Source organism: Schistocerca cancellata, chromosome 3 (genome assembly GCF_023864275.1).
Source record: "Schistocerca cancellata isolate TAMUIC-IGC-003103 chromosome 3, iqSchCanc2.1, whole genome shotgun sequence".
In the NCBI taxonomy this organism is placed as follows: Eukaryota; Metazoa; Arthropoda; class Insecta; order Orthoptera; family Acrididae; genus Schistocerca; species Schistocerca cancellata.
In genome coordinates, this window is record NC_064628.1 from 53,734,582 (window position 1) to 53,751,895 (window position 17,314).

At 39.2% G+C, this 17,314-nt stretch overlaps 1 protein-coding gene across 1 annotated transcript in view; it reads right to left on the reverse strand.

Moving 5' to 3' along the window:
• Positions 1–17,314, reverse strand: part of LOC126176953 (myosin-I heavy chain) — a 184,569-nt gene that overhangs the window by 114,415 nt on the left and 52,840 nt on the right. Inside the window, exon 5 of the mRNA XM_049924160.1 lies at positions 110–226. Within this exon, the coding sequence (XP_049780117.1) occupies positions 110–226 (117 nt within the window). The remainder of the gene's footprint in view (positions 1–109; positions 227–17,314) is intronic.

A 17,314-nucleotide genomic window follows, 5' to 3' on the forward strand; every position in this document is an offset into this window, starting at 1 on the left:
AGTAGCCGGATTTTAGTAGTACCAAATTTTGGAATTATAGACATCCTTTTCCTTCCTACTACCATTATCATCATCATTATCATTATTAACTGAATATAAAATACTTTACCTAGACAAGCTTTCCAAGCCTGAAACCTTGCTGCATCTTCCACCTCATCTTGTCGTGTGTCCCCACACTGTAGGTAATTGAGATTATGAGGAGAATATCCTTCTAGATTCAGCTTCACTGTAAAGCGAAAAAGAAAAAAAAAATTATTATTTAAAAATTCTCAAAGGAAAGACTGCAAAATATTAATTCCACACTTCAGAATGGCATTTGGTGTGGTGGATGATGGGAGTAACAGACTTGGCAAAAGTGCTGGACACTGTACAACTCTCGGTCAACATTCAGTTGTTGCAAGTTGCTACCAACCTTCACCTGAGAGAAAATGCAGTGAACATTGGCATTGTTGTCACCAGTCTGTGTTGTTTTGCTATGCAGAGTTTGGCTTCATGCGTCATTAGTTCTGAATATCATGTCTGCTTCTGTGTACAAAAGCAGATGACATGCTAAATACACATGCACCCACACACACTGCACACTTGAACACTCTCTTCACCCCTGACACACAACCACACACACACACACACACACACACACATACACACACACACAAAAGGAAAATTCACGTATGGAAATCGAGACACTTGTTAAAATACACCTCATGCACATGTGGCCCCCAATTCCAGCATCTCAGTCTTTTACTTACGAAGGCTATGACCTAAATACTTATATAAGTGTCTTTTAGTTGTACCCTCGGCAATTTGATGTATCTTTAGCAATGTCTATTCCTACATTGTTAATATTCATACCTGGAGTTTCCTTTGTTTGATAAACTTGTTAGAAAGGTCTATGTGATTTGTGTGTGTGTGTGTGTGTGTGTGTGTGTGTGTGTAGAGGGGGAAAGGTGGAGAGGGTGACATGTGCACACTACTGTGGCATGGCTGCTGGACTGTGGATGAGGAAGGCAAACCACCAGCAATGGAGAGTGAAACTTTGACAATGCCAGCCACTCATCCTGGCAAAAAGTCAGAAAAATCATCAGACGAATGTTGACCGAAGAACCTGAGACAGAAGCCAACAGGAAATTTGTCAACAACTGCCAACAAAAGCTTTAACAATTTTGTGTTCCACCATATTATGTTTTCCTATTACATGCAGTTGTCTGCTAAAAATGTCCTGATGATTTCCTTCCTAGTAGAATATTCCAGGTTTAAGAGACCCCCCCCCCCCTTAAAAAACAATGAAAAATCAGATCTTTGGGCGAAGGCTACTCCACAGGAGCTATCAAATAAGACAAGGGTGCTAATTAGGGTAGATATGTGGAATATTAGAATCCTAAGGCAGTGTGAGAAACAAGAATAGGTGGCAATGGAAAGGGTACAGCTATGTGTTCAAGGAAACAGGCACAATGGTAGGGACCTGTTTATGAGAGAGAAGAAAGGGAAACTGGTCGTTAGTGCAAAGAAGACCTATAGGATACTTGCAAAGTTCTTTCACAACCAGGTGAACTATGAACCACTTGAAGGTGAAATGGAATTAGAGATGGACACAGAAGAGACACAGTGATGACTTCCAAGCAGGGAAGATTGGTAGGATGAAGAGGTTACCAAACAGATGGAATAACATGATCAAAGTGCCACAACAAAAGAACAGAGACAAGAAGAATGCAAGCTACTATACAAGAACCTCTTCAAGGGGTTGGCTCTTTGTGAAGACTGGTTAAGAATAGATCCAAAGTACAGTTGGAAACTATCAATGGGTATAAGGAAGTACGAGGATACATAGAACAGATCTTTACTGTGAAATGACTGATGGAGTGTATGGCCTTAAGGAACAAAATGATGGTAGCAGCCTTCATAGACTTCATAAAGGGATGCAACTCCATCGACAGACAGAGTCTTGGAAGGTTCCTGAGGAACAGCAGATGAGAGGGAACTACACGACTACTGATAACAGAAGCAAGATAGCCAGAAGTGCAGGACTGAGAATCATCAATAAGACAAAGACACTGAAGCAACCAGGAAAACACAGGAATACACTTTTCAAGAGATGGACAAATTTAAATATCTTGGAGAATAAAAGATGTGCCCCAAAGGCATAAAATATATATTTTTTTTAAATATTTATTAACAATATGTGTGCAAAGGGTTAAATATTCTTCAAAGTACTCTCCATAAGCTTCTATATATTTTTTCCACTGACTCTCCCATGCCTGGCATGCCCCCTCAAATGTCATCAAGGGAATCTCCTTTAAAGTTGTTGTCACAGCCACTTGGATAGCCTCAATGCTTTCAAAACAGCATCCTCTGAGTACGTTCTTGACTGTGGGGAACAAAAATAATTTGGCCAGAGCTAGGTCAGGTTTGTAGGGTGGCTGCAGCAGTGTCGACACTTTATGTTTCACCAGCAACTCATGGATGCAGAGAAACATGTGGCTCTGCACAATGTTGTGATGTAGCAGCAAGGTAGCATCAATGTCTTTTCATGTGGTAATTACACGTTTCTGAGGTCTTTCCTGAACATGCACATTGGTCACAGCATTAAATGTCTGTCCGTGAGGCACAAACTCTTTGTGAACCACATCCTTGGTGTCAAAAAGGACAGTCAACATTGTCTTCAATTTGGATTTGCTCATTCTCATTTTCTGCTGTTTCAGAGACACTGGGCTTGCCATTTGGCAATCTGGCATTTCGTCTTTGGGTCTCATTGAAGTGTCCATCACTAGTAATAACATTGTTTCAATAATCCATTTCAGTTTCCACACATTCCTTCAGTTCGTTTGTGATCAACACTCAGTTGGCCTTTTGGTCATTCATTGACAGTTTGGGGACCAGGTTACTGCATACCTGTTGCAAGTTCAGTTCTTCAGTAACAATGTGATGTACAACAGTTTCCAGAATGTTCAGAGTGATAGCTAACTGTCGAACACTTGTTGGATGGTCAGCATTTGACAATCCACACACACAAGTCACATTTTCATCAGTTTGGCTTGTTCATGGCCGTCAAAGTGGCAGTTATTGTACACCTCTTCCTGGCTTCACGTAAACCACTTCATCCACCTTGTAACTCACACATATTAAACAGCAGACTCCTATTATGTTTATTAGAGCAGTTCGTGAGTTTCTGCAGCTTCTTTGGTTGAGTAGTTTTGTGCAGAACTTTTTCACCAAACATTATTCGAAAGTATCCGCCATAATGTGATCTCAAAACGGGGCTTCACTAAATCAGTAATCCTGACCCCACACTGCTGAAGAAGACTGACCTAGGACGTGCTGCAAAGCTGAGACCCCCCCCCCCCCCCACCCCCCACCCCCATTCTTCTGCGAACTGTTGGGGCATGCAAACACTTGTATTTAATGAGTTTTGGGATGGCAACAGGAAGAAACAGGAGCAATGATGGAATAATAGATAGGATGAAGAAGGTGAGGTCAGTCTTTTGTATGACCAGATATATACATAACAAAAATAATAATATATCTATGGATACCAAGGTCAAATGCTAATGGGCGATGGTGAGAAATATGGTTCTGTATGCGGTTGAGTCGCTAACTAGGAAGTCATGGTGCAGAACAGCCAGAGAAAGAAGAGAGAAAACTTCTTATGGAAAAGCCTGGACTCTAAAGGAGGTGGTGAAAGATGACTGCAAAGACCTACAAAAGTGCTGTAACAAAGAATGAGCACAATATCAGTAGAAATTAAACTGAAAAGGGCACAATTTGTGGATCATGTGATCGGGATGAATATGGACAGAGTTATAAAAAGGACAGAATTATAAAAAGCATGTTGCCCAACTCAGGAAGGACTGGTCAGCACTGGGGATTGAGGCAGTAGGGAAGGAAAAATGGAGAAGCAAGCATACACCAACCAACATGTTAGAGATCAACCACAGAGAAGGATACAGGGAAAGGAGTGGAACAAGAAAGAGAATAAGACACTGAATATCATGGAAGAAGAGAAAGAGAGAAGAAGGCAAAGAATGAAGAGTCTCTGGGAGGAGATGGAGGCATTGTAGTCCATGAAGGGCCTACAGAGGCTGTAATGGAAGAGGAGGAGGAGGAATAATAATAATAATAATAATAATAATAATAATAATAGTAATAATAATAAGGTATTCTTGGTATCAGCAAGATGCAATGACCAGAAAATCGGGCTTTTGAGTGGAGATTATTCTCTTTGTCAAATAATTGTAGCGCAGGAGTTGGAATAGTAACGAATAGGGAAACTGGCAATGATGTACAGGATTATTTGCAGCAAACAATTCAGCATACATTGTAATCTCACGATCATACATACCAGCGATGAATACAAATGGCAGTGAAACTGAAGAAATGGGTGATAATATTAATGAACTTCTAGAATGTGCCAAAGGGGACAAGAATTTATCATAATGGGAGACTGGAATGGAATTGTAGGTGAATGTAGGGAATAGATAATAAGCAGGAGAGTTTCATCTCAGCAAGTGAAATGGGAGAGAGAAAGATTAATAGAATTCTGTGCTGGCACGATTTATTTACTGGAAACATATTTTTTGAGAAACCGTTGAGAAGACGTTCATGGAACGTCCCAGGTGATCAGATATATTGAACTGACTTTATTTTAATAAAGTGGAGATTCAGGAATCAAATTAAGAAATATAAGAGTTATCCATCCACTGATATTGATAGTAACAACATACTAGTACAAATAAAATGGCAGATAATGCAGTAAGTTATAGGGAAAGCACGTAAAATTTATACACGTTGAAGGAACACCAGATTCATATTTCCTTGAAAGAATGCATGAGAAAAGACATAATGTCATTTCATGGAGTTTCTGTTCTAGAACTGATAGAATGGCCGTAAAAGACGTAAATTTAACAGAAAAAATACTACAATTGAAAAAGGCAGGGAAAGAGAGACATCCACGGATAACAGATGAGATCCTCAAATGAATAAAGAAATCATGAAAATGTACAAATGTTGAAAATATTACTATCATGCAGAAATGAAATTGCCCAAAAATGCAGAAAAGCTAAACAAGAATGGATGGAGGAAATATGTCATGAGATAGATATAAAACTGAAATGGGGTAATATATATACATATGCACACAGACAGATACATGGTCCAGTCATGTTAATGTCATCACTGCATATATTTGATGTCACCATGCAATAAAAACTCACAGATGGCAGGTGACAGCATTCGCAGTGGAGGTACCTACAGTGTGTCACCATAACCTGGAAAACAGTGCTGTCATTATTCTAATACGAAAACAAAGCGATTTATCTGACTTCCAAAAGGGCACAATCATTGGCTTTTGGGTAAAAGGTGGAAGTATTTCCAAACCAGATAAGTTTCTAAACTGTTCACAGGCCACCTTGGTTAAACTGTACAGTGCATGGCAAAATGTCACTCTACAGAACTAGCACTGCGGCAACTGTAGGTCACCACAGGCCATAAGTGACAGAGGTGAATGACAGCTGCAGAAATGTGTATGGGCAAATAGATGTGCAACATCTACATCTACATACATACTCCGCAATCCAACACATGGTGCGTGGTGGAGGGTACCTCATACCACAATTAGCATCTTCTCTCCCTGTTCCACTCCCAAACAGAACGAGGGAAAAATGACTGCCTATATGCCTCTGTACGAGCCCTAATCTCTCTTACCTTATCTTTGTGGTATTTCCAGTATTTCTGCAAAATATAAGTTGGCGGCAGTAAAATTGTACTGCAGTCAGCCTCAAATGCTGGTTCTCTAAATTTCCTCAGTAGCGATTCACGAAAAGAATGCCTCCTTTCCTCCAGAGGCTCCCACCCGAGTTCCTGAAGCATTTCCATAACACTCGCGTGATGATCAAACCTACCAGTAACAAATCTAGCAGCCTGCCTCTGAATTGCTTCTATGCCCTCCCTCAATCCGACCTGATAGGGATTCCAAACATTCAAGCAGTACTCAAGAACAGGTCATATTAGTGTTTTATAAGCGGTCTCCTTTACAGATGAACCACATCTTCCCAAAATTCAACCAATGAACTGAAGATGACTATCCGTCTTCCCTACAACTGCCATTACATGCTTGTCCTACTTCATATCGCTCTGTAATGTTACGCCCAAATATTTAATCGATGTGACTGTGTTAAGCACTACACTACTAATGGAGTATTAAAACATTATGGGATTCTATTTCGTATTCATCTGCATTAATTTACATTTATCTATACTTAGAGTTAGCTGCCATTCTTTACACCAATCACAAATCCTGTTCAAGTCTAGTTGAGCAACAGACTACCCAGGTGAACCAAGGGCACTATCAACAATGTCTCCTCATCAGCTGTTCAACATTCTGCATATGGGCCTCCGCAGCAGCCACCTATTTCATGCACCCACGCTGGTTGCAGTTCTTCGGTGACATTGGTTGGAATTTGCAATGTCAGTACTGCAACTGGAAATCCAACAGGTGGTCTTTCAGATGAATCACATTTTATGGTCTGTCTGACAAATTGCTGTTGGTGTGTACAGTGTGATAAGTCTAAAAGCAAACAACCTGCAATAACTGCCAGGAGGAACAGGCTGGAGGAGGGAGCATTATAGTCTGGGGAATGTTTTCATGGCATTGGCTGGAGAATCTTGTCATTCTGGAAGGCATAATGGATCAACAAGTCTGCACCTACCTCAGCACAATGACATCTACCAGCTGGACAAAACAAGGTGTGACATAGTTTGCAGTGTATGTGTGTGGTTCAAACAGCACCAAGATGAGGTTTGCGTATTTCCCAGCCACCAGATTCCCTGGACTTAAACTCAGTCAAGAATCTGTGGAACCACCTCGATCAGGCTGTTTGCACATGGATCCTCAACTGAGAAACCTAGTGTAGTTGGCGATACCACTAGAGTCAACATAGTCCAGAACCTCAGTGACGCTATTCCTGCATGTGTCTCAGCTGTCCGCAATGCAAACGGTGGTTGTTCAGTCTTCCGACAGTTGGTCACATTAATGTGACTAGACAGTGTAAGTAATCACTTTAGCAAAAAGAATTAGGGCACAACCATTGCAGATGAAAAAGATAACGGGGTAACGTAAGTGGAAAATAAAAAGACGGATATAGCTTTTCAAGGAATTAATTATGAAGTACCAGCAGAACTCTTGTGGGCATCAGACTAAAAGGCAGAAAAAAGAATTATAAAAGAGCTCATAAATTGAATATATTTTCTTCCTCTGGGGAAGTTTCATTAGATTCTGAAAAGAATATAATTATGGCACTTCTGAAAGAAGCAAGTGCATATAGACGTGAAAATTGTCAAAATCAGTCCAGTATCACATCCTAAAAAATAATCATAAGATTACTTTATCAAAAAAATAGAAGGGAAAACTAAGCAAATTAGTAGTGGAACTGTTTGATTTTAGGATAAGCAAGAGCACTCGAGGCAGTTTTATCACTGCAGTTGATAATAGAGGGCAGACATGGATAAAACAAAGGACATTGCTTTTGTGAATGTGGAGATTGTATTTGAAGATATGAAATGCAGGAAAATATTTCCTCTTCTTAGGAGCAGAAATATAACCTACTGTCCCTACCCTAAACAGACCAGAATAGTCAGACTGATACAATTGTACAAAGTAACAGGTCAAAAGTGGGAAAGGTGTAAGGCAGCGTTGCTCATTGCCGCCACTGATATTTAATTTATATATAGGAGACTTACATCAACATCTGACAGAACAGACACTACTGATGATCCACAGCTATACGAAATTAGTTTGCTGACTGTGGATTCCGTGACATCTGCTGTATCTGCTCCCCAACAGTGACAGAAAATTTTTGCCTAACCGAGACTAGGACCTGGATTTCCCTCTTATAGAGAACAGTTGCCTTAACCAATTTGGATATCCAACAGGCTCCCTGAACAGACTCAAACTTCTACATGCAACATTGTCTACATCCTTTTATCGTAGTCCACTAAATTCACCACCTAATGCTCTCTCAGCAATGCTTGGATTCCTGCAACAAGGGAAATGAGACAATGAGGAATTGAGACCAATGTCTCATTTTCTTGTTGTGGGAATCCAAATAATGTTGCAAGCATTGGGTGATAAATTTAGTGGACTACAATGAAGAGATGTAGACCAAGTGACATATGGAAATTTGGGTTGGTCTGGGGAGCGTGCACGGATAGCCTGTGTTGCTAATGTATAACCGGAAAATCTGGGTTCAAGTTATGGTCTGACACAAATTTTCTTGTGTCACTGTTGGGTAGTAGAGCTATACTTAACACAGCTGATGTTGAGGAATTCACAGTCAGCGATTTAATTTTGGTATATAGAAGAGTGTAAGGTATCTGTGCAGGAGAGCTGGAACTGAACAGTCATGCAGCATGTCACTCACTACTACTTTGAAGGTCAGAACAGTAAAACTGTTGGAAGACAACACTTAAATCAAAACTTTATTTCACTGAATATTTATTTCTGATGACAAATGATAAGACACATACAAGCTTTTCTCCTTCTCATTAACATAGCACTTACTTTTTTAGCTTGAAACAGTCTCGTAATATTCTGTACACCATGCTGGCATCAGCTCGAGTCAACTTAATCCAAAGAGCTCTAAAGACACAGTATGATGAATATCATAATCTTAAATTCCTGCCGTAAATCTTTTTCGCAGTTATTCAAGTTTTGGAAAAAAGAGAAAAACAAGGAAAATCCTTCAGGTCAGGAAAATATAAATCGTATGGTTAATACAATGTTGATAACTAACCCTGCAGTTATGCATCACTACACTATTGCACATCATTGTGACATTGGTCTATCGCTCATTTATTTCCATTTATCAGACAACAGCATCAGACAGGTTAACATAATATATAAAGGTCAATCCCCTCATCAAGAAATAGTAGTCATTATTGAAAACAGAATCAGTTATTAAACAAAACCAACATAGTTTGAATGTTACTTTGATCATAAACCAGTTCTGTGAACCTCTAACTCAGTATTGAAGGTATTAAGCTACACTGAATTGCCAAAGAAACTGGTATAGGCACGCATATTCAAATACAGAGATATGTAAACAGGCAGAATACAGCACTGCGGTCGACAACTGCTATATAAAAAAAGTGTCTGGCGCAGTTGTTAGATCGAGTACTGCTGCTACAATGGCAGGTTGTCAAGATTTAAATGAGTTTCAATGTGGTGTTATAGATAGCGCACGAGCGACGTTACACAACATCTCCGAGGTAGCGATGAAGTGGAGATTTTCCCATATGACCATTTACAAGTGTACTGTGAATATCAGGAATCCAATAAAACATTGAATCTCTGACATCGCTGCAGTTGTGATGAGATCTTGCAAAAATGGGATTAATGATGACTGAATAGAATCGTTCAACATGACAGAAGTGCAACCCTGCCACAAATTGCTGCAGATTACAATGCTGCGCCATCAACAAGTGTCACTTTGCGAACCACTCAACAAAACATTATCGATATGGGTTTTTGGAGCTGAAGGCCCACTCGTGTACTATTGATGACTGCACGACACAAAGCTTTATGCCTCACCTGGGCCCATCAACACTGACATTGGACTGTTGATGACTGGAAAAAACATGTTGCCTGGTCCGATGAGTCTCATTTCAAATTGTATCAAGAGGATGGATGTGTACGGGTATGAAGACAACCATATGAATCCATGGACCTTGCATGTCAGCAGGGGATGGGAGGCACTGTAGTGGTGCAGTTCGAGTGACATGTCTAGATACAACTCTGACAGGTGACACAAACGTAAGCATTGTGTCTGATCAGCTGAATCCTTTCATGCCTACTGTGGATTCCGACACACCAGGACAATTCCAGCAGGACACTCCAACACCCCACACATCCAGAATTGCTACAGAGTGGCTTCAGGAACACTCTTCTGAGTTTAAACACTTCTGTTGGCCACCAAACTCCCCAGGCATGAGCATTACTGAGCATGTCTGGGATGATGTTCAGAAGAGGTCTTCATACCCTCATCCTCTTACAGATTTATCCACAGCCCTGCAGGATTCATGGTGTCAGTTCCCTCCAGCACTACTTCAGACATTAGTCGAGTCCATGTCACATCATATTGCGACACTTCTGTGTGATCGTGGGGGCCCTACGTGATATTAGGCAGTTGTACCAATTTCTTTGGCTCTTCAGTGTATTATCTCTTCAAAAATACATTGTAATGAATTCAAGTCATAGTCTCTGTTAACTCTGTTATTTTAATAGTCTGTTAAAAAATACAAAAAGATCAATGAAACAATTGAATCGCTGATTGCAGAAACAACACTTGTTCACTTTTTGGTTAAGGTGTGTTAAGAGCTGATTTCCATGTTATGGTGCTCCCTCTATTGAATGAATGCAGAAACAACATTTGTCCATCATTCTTAATGGGACAAACAAGATCCCGACGTTATGAGTGAGAGGAGAAAGAACACTTGTCCAGGACTAGTGCTATTTCTGCAGCCAACATTGGCTAGCCTGACATGTAATATCATCTCTGAGTTCACACGGATTTTCTTTCTGAAGCACAGCAATGTTGAAAAGAGAAGATATGGGTGTACCTGATGGTGGTGAAAGTAGAAAGAGGAAAAAAGGTGTAAAGAATGTTGAGTATCAGCGTGAAATCATAAAAAGGTCGTGAATTAAAGGTTTAGAGTACAAAAACTACAGTGGAAAGTTAGTTTCAAAGAAAAGCATTCGTGTCGACTGGAAGTAAGTAATGTTCTAATATGGGAGGTTATACATCAGTAAAATAGTAAACTAATGATTTATTGTGTGACTGAAATATCTGTGTAATTTTGTAGATGTCGTAGAAACTGCTTTGGAAGAATTCCTGAAGAGGAAAGAAATAAAGTATTTTCGCTTTTCTACAACATGACATCAAAGGATGTACAAGATTCTTATCTCCAAGGGCTGATTACTGTAGGTAATATTTCCAGAAGGCGAAGAAGAGTACCAGAAGGAGGCAACTGCAAACCGAGATGCAAGAATTTTCAGTATTTTATTAATTCCAGCACTGGACGATCAGAGGTGTGCAAGAAAGCTTTCTTAAGCATCCACAGTGTCACAAACCAAAGGGTAAGGAGGATAAGCAATCTGCTTGCTTGTGGAAAGTCGCCTAGTGACCAGAGGGGTAAAAATGCATCAGGAAATCAAATCGGTGGTGCAGAAATAAGTTTGATAATTGATCACATAAATTCCTATCCCAAAAAATTACTCACTATGGCACAAGAGAACAGCATTATTTAAATAGCCAACTTAATTTCAAAATCATGTATGAGCAGTTCAGATTACGACATCCCAAAGCAAGTAATATTAAGTACTAATTTTATTTAAAAATATTCAAAGAACGTTTTTCACTTACATTTTGTCGACCCCAAGTTGACACATGTGGTACTTGTGAAGCGCTTCAAAATAAATTACGAAACAAAACACTGAATGAAAAGGCTAAGAAGGTTGCCGCTGCACAAATGATGGTTCATAAATGCAGGGCTGCAAAGTTTTATGCTCGTATTCGTGAAGTACAAGTATTGTGTCAAAAACACGAGGATGTTGCAGGTATTGCCCCAGATTTTATGCAAAATCTGTCCCTTCCTACCATTCCAGCTCAGGAAGTTTTCTACCTTCGGCAACTCAATGTTACTGTACTCAATATCCACAACCTGAAGACAGGATATGCAACATTCTACATTTATCACGAAGGTGTAGCAAAGAAGGGTCCCGATGAAGTCTGCTGTATTACATACGAAACGAGTTGCCACCAAACATAAAATACCTGCATATATTTTCAGATGGCTGCCCAGGGCAGAATAAGAATAATACTATGGTCAGGTTCCTCATGGCAGTTGCAGCATCTCAGCATTTACTCAGAATTTATCATTATTTCCCGGTCAGAGGCCATTCATTCTTATCCTGTGACAGGGACTGAAAATTCGAGCTGTCGATAGGATTTATAGCATCATGCAGTTTGTAGAACTTATTCTTGGTGCAAGTACCTTTAACAAATACCAGGTTAAAGTTGTTTCAACAGAGTTTGTACTGGCTTTCAAACAGTGGTGGCCTAAATTTTACAAACGCAATGCCTTGTCTTTGGAAACAATCAACAGCAAAGTGCTCACAAGAAATGAGAAACAATCCTTCACCGTTTCAGAATTCATGGAATTTGAATACAACAGTGAGTGTAGTGGGAACGTCATTGCAAAACCATACATTGGAAGCCTGGTGATGCACACTTTTCGTTTACTTCTTGATTTAAAAACAACAGTAACTCTACCGACAGCTGCAGCAGACGAAAAATGTGTACCACTAAGTGAGAAGAAAATAGCTGACCTCAAGAAATTGGAGCCATATATCCCTGAAGAGCACCTGTCCTTTTACAGAGCTCTCTACAACTGGCCTTCAGTAGACAGCAGGGGGCCTGACAGTGAATAATAGACATGGGTACAAGCAAAATTTCACTAAGGTTGCTATTTACCTGATTGCAATTTGTAGTTAAAAGTTTGTTCAGAATCTGTTATGTACACATAAAATAAGAATTTTGGTAATGAGAAATAATATAGCTGATTTTCAGAAACTGTTATGTAGCCTAATAATAACAATTGTTGTACTGAACATAATAAGTTTACAAATAAACTGCTGAATAACACAGACTTACATTTTTGGCAACCAATTGATTTCAGAAACAGCACATGTCCACGAACTTTGCATATTTAAATCATTATATAATCTAATCATTACATCATTGAAAATAGTGTCTGGACATCATCAGAAACTGTGCCGTTCAAAGTAAAATAGAGCTGTCAAAGAAAATAGAATACTCAGGCCCACAAACTTATTTTTCCATTTTTCTCAAAATCAACATGCATGGACTAATGCTGTTTCTGCAATCAGTGATTCAATTGAGAATCACTCTATGTTTCACTTTCACTCACTCACTCACACACACGCGCATGCACGGGCACACACACAAATTACTCTTTGGTTATTTGCAAGATGACATGTCTTGTCCATTGGGCAGGCTGAGTGCACATATGCACCTGTGCTACAGAGTGTGGTGTTTCTTACTTAACAATGATGAATGGACCAAAATCAATCCTTTCATGTAAGTCAACCAGCATTGGCAGTATGACTGATGGTGGACCTCCCACACATGTACAAAGTCCTGTCTGGTGGTCTCATCTGCCATAAAAATAGGGAATGAGATGATTCGTGCTGCACTTGCACAGAGTTCATGCCTGGCACCAGCACAACTCACTGACTTGGAGGTGGGGGCAGCTCTGCTCTGAACCTACACAGACTCTTCGTTATTTGATTCATTTCTGCTGCATCAGTTCCCTCAAATACAGTCCTTTTTTTACCTAATTGTTGCATTCTTCATCCTGTTTTTATTGCAGATATTGCTTTTAAGGTTAATAAACTGATGGACAGCTGTAAAGTTCTTATCAACCATTGCTGTGTTCTGGCTGTTACTACTACATAACGAGGCTTGTAGTTCGCCCTTTTCTCCTTTCTTCAGTTCCTTTCCACATGGTGAAATACGTTTAGTCCTTTAGATGACATAACAGAGCAAGATGGACCCTTTCCATAAAGAAATACATATAATTTAGGATTCTTAAAAAAAAAAAAACATAGGCACTTGAAATTGGCAGTGAGCTAATAAATGTTTCTGGCTCAGATGGTATAGCTTGTTTTAAGGCTCTCATTGTCTTGTTTCCTGTAAATATCTTTCTTTTTCCAAAAACGTCCTATTTAAGAAATTATTCTTAATTAAAGTTTTTGGGTTCCAACATGTTCCAGTCTTGACTGATGATTAATTGAAAAATTCAGTCGCATAATTTTAAAGCTCTGATTTTTCTGATTACAAAAATGCCCACTTTCACAAGGAAGGTTGTTGGCTTCATAATTATTCAGTTTTTATTTTGTGAATTTTCTCATTATTTGACCCATTGTTAAACTGACTTACTGATTTGCTCTTTATAATTCTGTGTTAACTAATTTTGCTCTCTTTTATGTTAATTCTAAGAACATAATATACAATTTAGAGTTTTATCCCTCCATTCATCTGTAAATAGTTTTTGCAGGGCACTGCTTCACTGAATTAGTGAATGGTAAACAAATTGCAAAAAATGTTTGTATCTCTACCAATTATCAAAATGTAAATATCTTTCTTTGAGTCTGAAGTGTGTGTGTGAAAAGTACCTAGGTGCATCACATCAATGTATGTGTAATCTAATCACCTACCAGTTACAGGTGAGATTGATTACAGATTGGTGTAGCTTACCAATCTGGTTTAAATATTGAGACTCATGGTTGTTAAAATGCTAATAATCATAAAATTAAAATTGTATTTTAATAAATTTGAACGAACTGAAAACTATGCGTTACAGTCTCATGTGTGTTCATTAACAAATGTCAGTCCAACCTTTTAATAACAGTAGCATGATTCAGAATTATAGAAAATGAGGTGACTGGAGGTGAATAACCAGATAAGGTCAGTTACAGCAGTCATGAATCTTCTGTTTTGTCCTGCTCCCCCATTCTGTTCTTTTTTTACTCTTGGTTTATTCCTTCTCCAGTATTTCAGTCTGCTTACTAATATCAGCCTTATTTCCACAGTTTTTCTTCAGGGAAGTATTTTTCCATGTATGTTGCTTCAATGTATGCATACAGGTAACTTTTTACGTGCCTCGCAGCTGTGTCTTTCATTAGCTGTTTTGATACAAAATTGATCTTTTCCTCATCTACCTAACCGGTGGGCTAGTGCCCTTTGAAGTTCGCCAAAAATGTGACAGTTGGGCTGAGTCTTTGAAATCAAATCTGTCAATGTTACTTAAACAAGAGTCATGAAATCATTGTGTATGCTATCCAACTCTGCGGGTTATTTCTTTTTAAAGCATTACTGTACTGCTGCTTCAGTCTTGTTATTGTTCCTGGCAATTTAATTCCTCACTGTTTCCATGTGGTTTTAGAATTCATCACATTTCTCCTATTTTTCTGCTATGGTCTTCTTGACATTGGTGAGTGACATTATGCATTCCAGTAAAGCTCCTCTGTTTTATATGTTACACCTCTCATTTTTCTGCTTTGTTTATCCATTGTGTCTCCCATTCTTCCTTCACCTTTATCTATTATGCCTTCCACTCCTTCTCCTCCAACATCAATTATGCCTTCCATTCCTCCTCTTTTATCCACTGAACCTCTAATTCATCCTTCTCTACCATCCATCACTGTATTAGATCCATTAATTCTTTATCTGGTTTTGTATTTTCAGCTTAATACTAAACATTTCCTGTTTTTCTCGATTTTTACAAGGTGTCACACTGTAAGTAAGATTTTTCTTCAGTCTGATTTTGCTACTGTCCAATTGTTGTGAATCCCTGGACGTGTCCATTTGTTCCATTTTGTTAGCATCCTGGCCCCTATTTATTCCATTTAACTTTTCTCCTGTTTTGGCCATAATGATAATTTTCAATAATCTAAGCTTGACAATCACCACTTGAATTCAGTAATACGAAAGACAGTTCTAACATATCATAACGTGTAGTTAGCTCAAATCTTTGCACACTGTTTCACACTTTAAAATGCAACTGTTAGCCATAATAATTCTACTGCTGCAAAGCTAGGCAAACCTACAGTGTTGCTTCTTGCAAGATTTAGTTCTTGTTGTCTTGAACTGCCATGGTTATAAAGCATATTGTCTTCTGCAATCTTGAAAACTTCTCAACAGTGTTCTTGCAAATTTTTCTGTTGTTCATCAGATAAACTTAATCAATTTTTCTCTTCACAGTTCGTTTAGCACATCCTTCATGTGGTTTGTTTGTTATGCCGGTTCCTACTCATTGCTCAACAGCACCTACCCTCGCACCTCTTGTCAGCACATAATGTTAGTCTCTGGATCGCTTTAGTTTTAATATAATGCTTTCAGTTTATTCCCAGCCCATATCTTTCTTCACCAAAGATTGTCCTATTCACTAGTTGCCACTTGTAAGCTACAGGTATGTAAGAACAGGAACTGAAGTCTCATATATTGAGTCACTCACTACTACTTTAAAGACTGGAACCATACAACTTTTAGAAGACAACAGATAAATCAAAATTTCACTAAATACGTACACAGTCTAGCTACATCAATGTGATCACTGCCTGTGTTCAATATTACAATTTTCAACACTACCATCACCTGTAATTTCATTATCAGTTTATCGGCAACTGATTTTGACCATACACTTCACTGCCGTCAGGCCCTCTAAATATATAGTGGCTAAATCTTCACAAAAGACATTAGTCAGAAAGCCCCACATGCAAAGAACCGGTATCTGCATCAGCTCTTGTAGTAAGTGACCACATGTGGTGAGACAGCAAACAGAATTCAAGTACTTTTGATGTCAATGTGCAATAACCACTCACAGACAGCAGGTAGTAACACTACCAGTGAGGGGTATATAAAAAATGTGGGGGGAACCCAGAAAACAGTGTAGCTGTCATAATACAGAAAGTAAGTGATTTATCTGATGTCGTAAAGGGCTTGATCATTGGCTTTTGGGTCAAGATTAGAAACATTATCAAAAAGACTATGTTTGTAAACTATTCACATGTTGGCTTGGTTAAAGTATACCATCCACGACAAAATGGTGCTATCCAAAACTGGCACCAAGGCAACTGTGATGGATCACGGGCCATAGATGACAGGGGTGAATGACAGCTGTAGAGATGTGTACGGGCGAATAGACATGCAACTGTGGAGCAGCTGACCACCCAACTAAACTAAGGGGCTATCAACAGTGCCTCCTCAATGACCGTTCGGCATCCGCAGCAAGCACCTGGTTGATGCACCCATGCTGACTGCTGTGATGAAGGCTGGAATTTGAGAACACCTTCATTGGGCTGTGTTGTTTACATCATGAATCCTCAATCGAGAAACCTAGTGCAGCTGTCTCTTAACACTGGAGTTGGGATGGCTCCATATTTCTGTTGGTACCTACCAGGTCCTCATTGACTCTCTTCCTGCATGTCTTGCCGTGTTTCATGCTGCAAAAGGTGGTTATTCAGGCTTCTGACAGGAGGTGACATTAATGTGACTGGACAGTGTATTTCTAATGATGAACGGTTAATACACACATATGCTTTTCTCCTTCTCATTTACTAAGCACTCTGAGTAATTTTCTAACTTCAAACAATCACACAATACTCCACATGCCACGTAAGACCTGACATGGTTTAACTTAATTCAAAGAGGTCCACAGCTCCAAAAGACAATACACATACTAT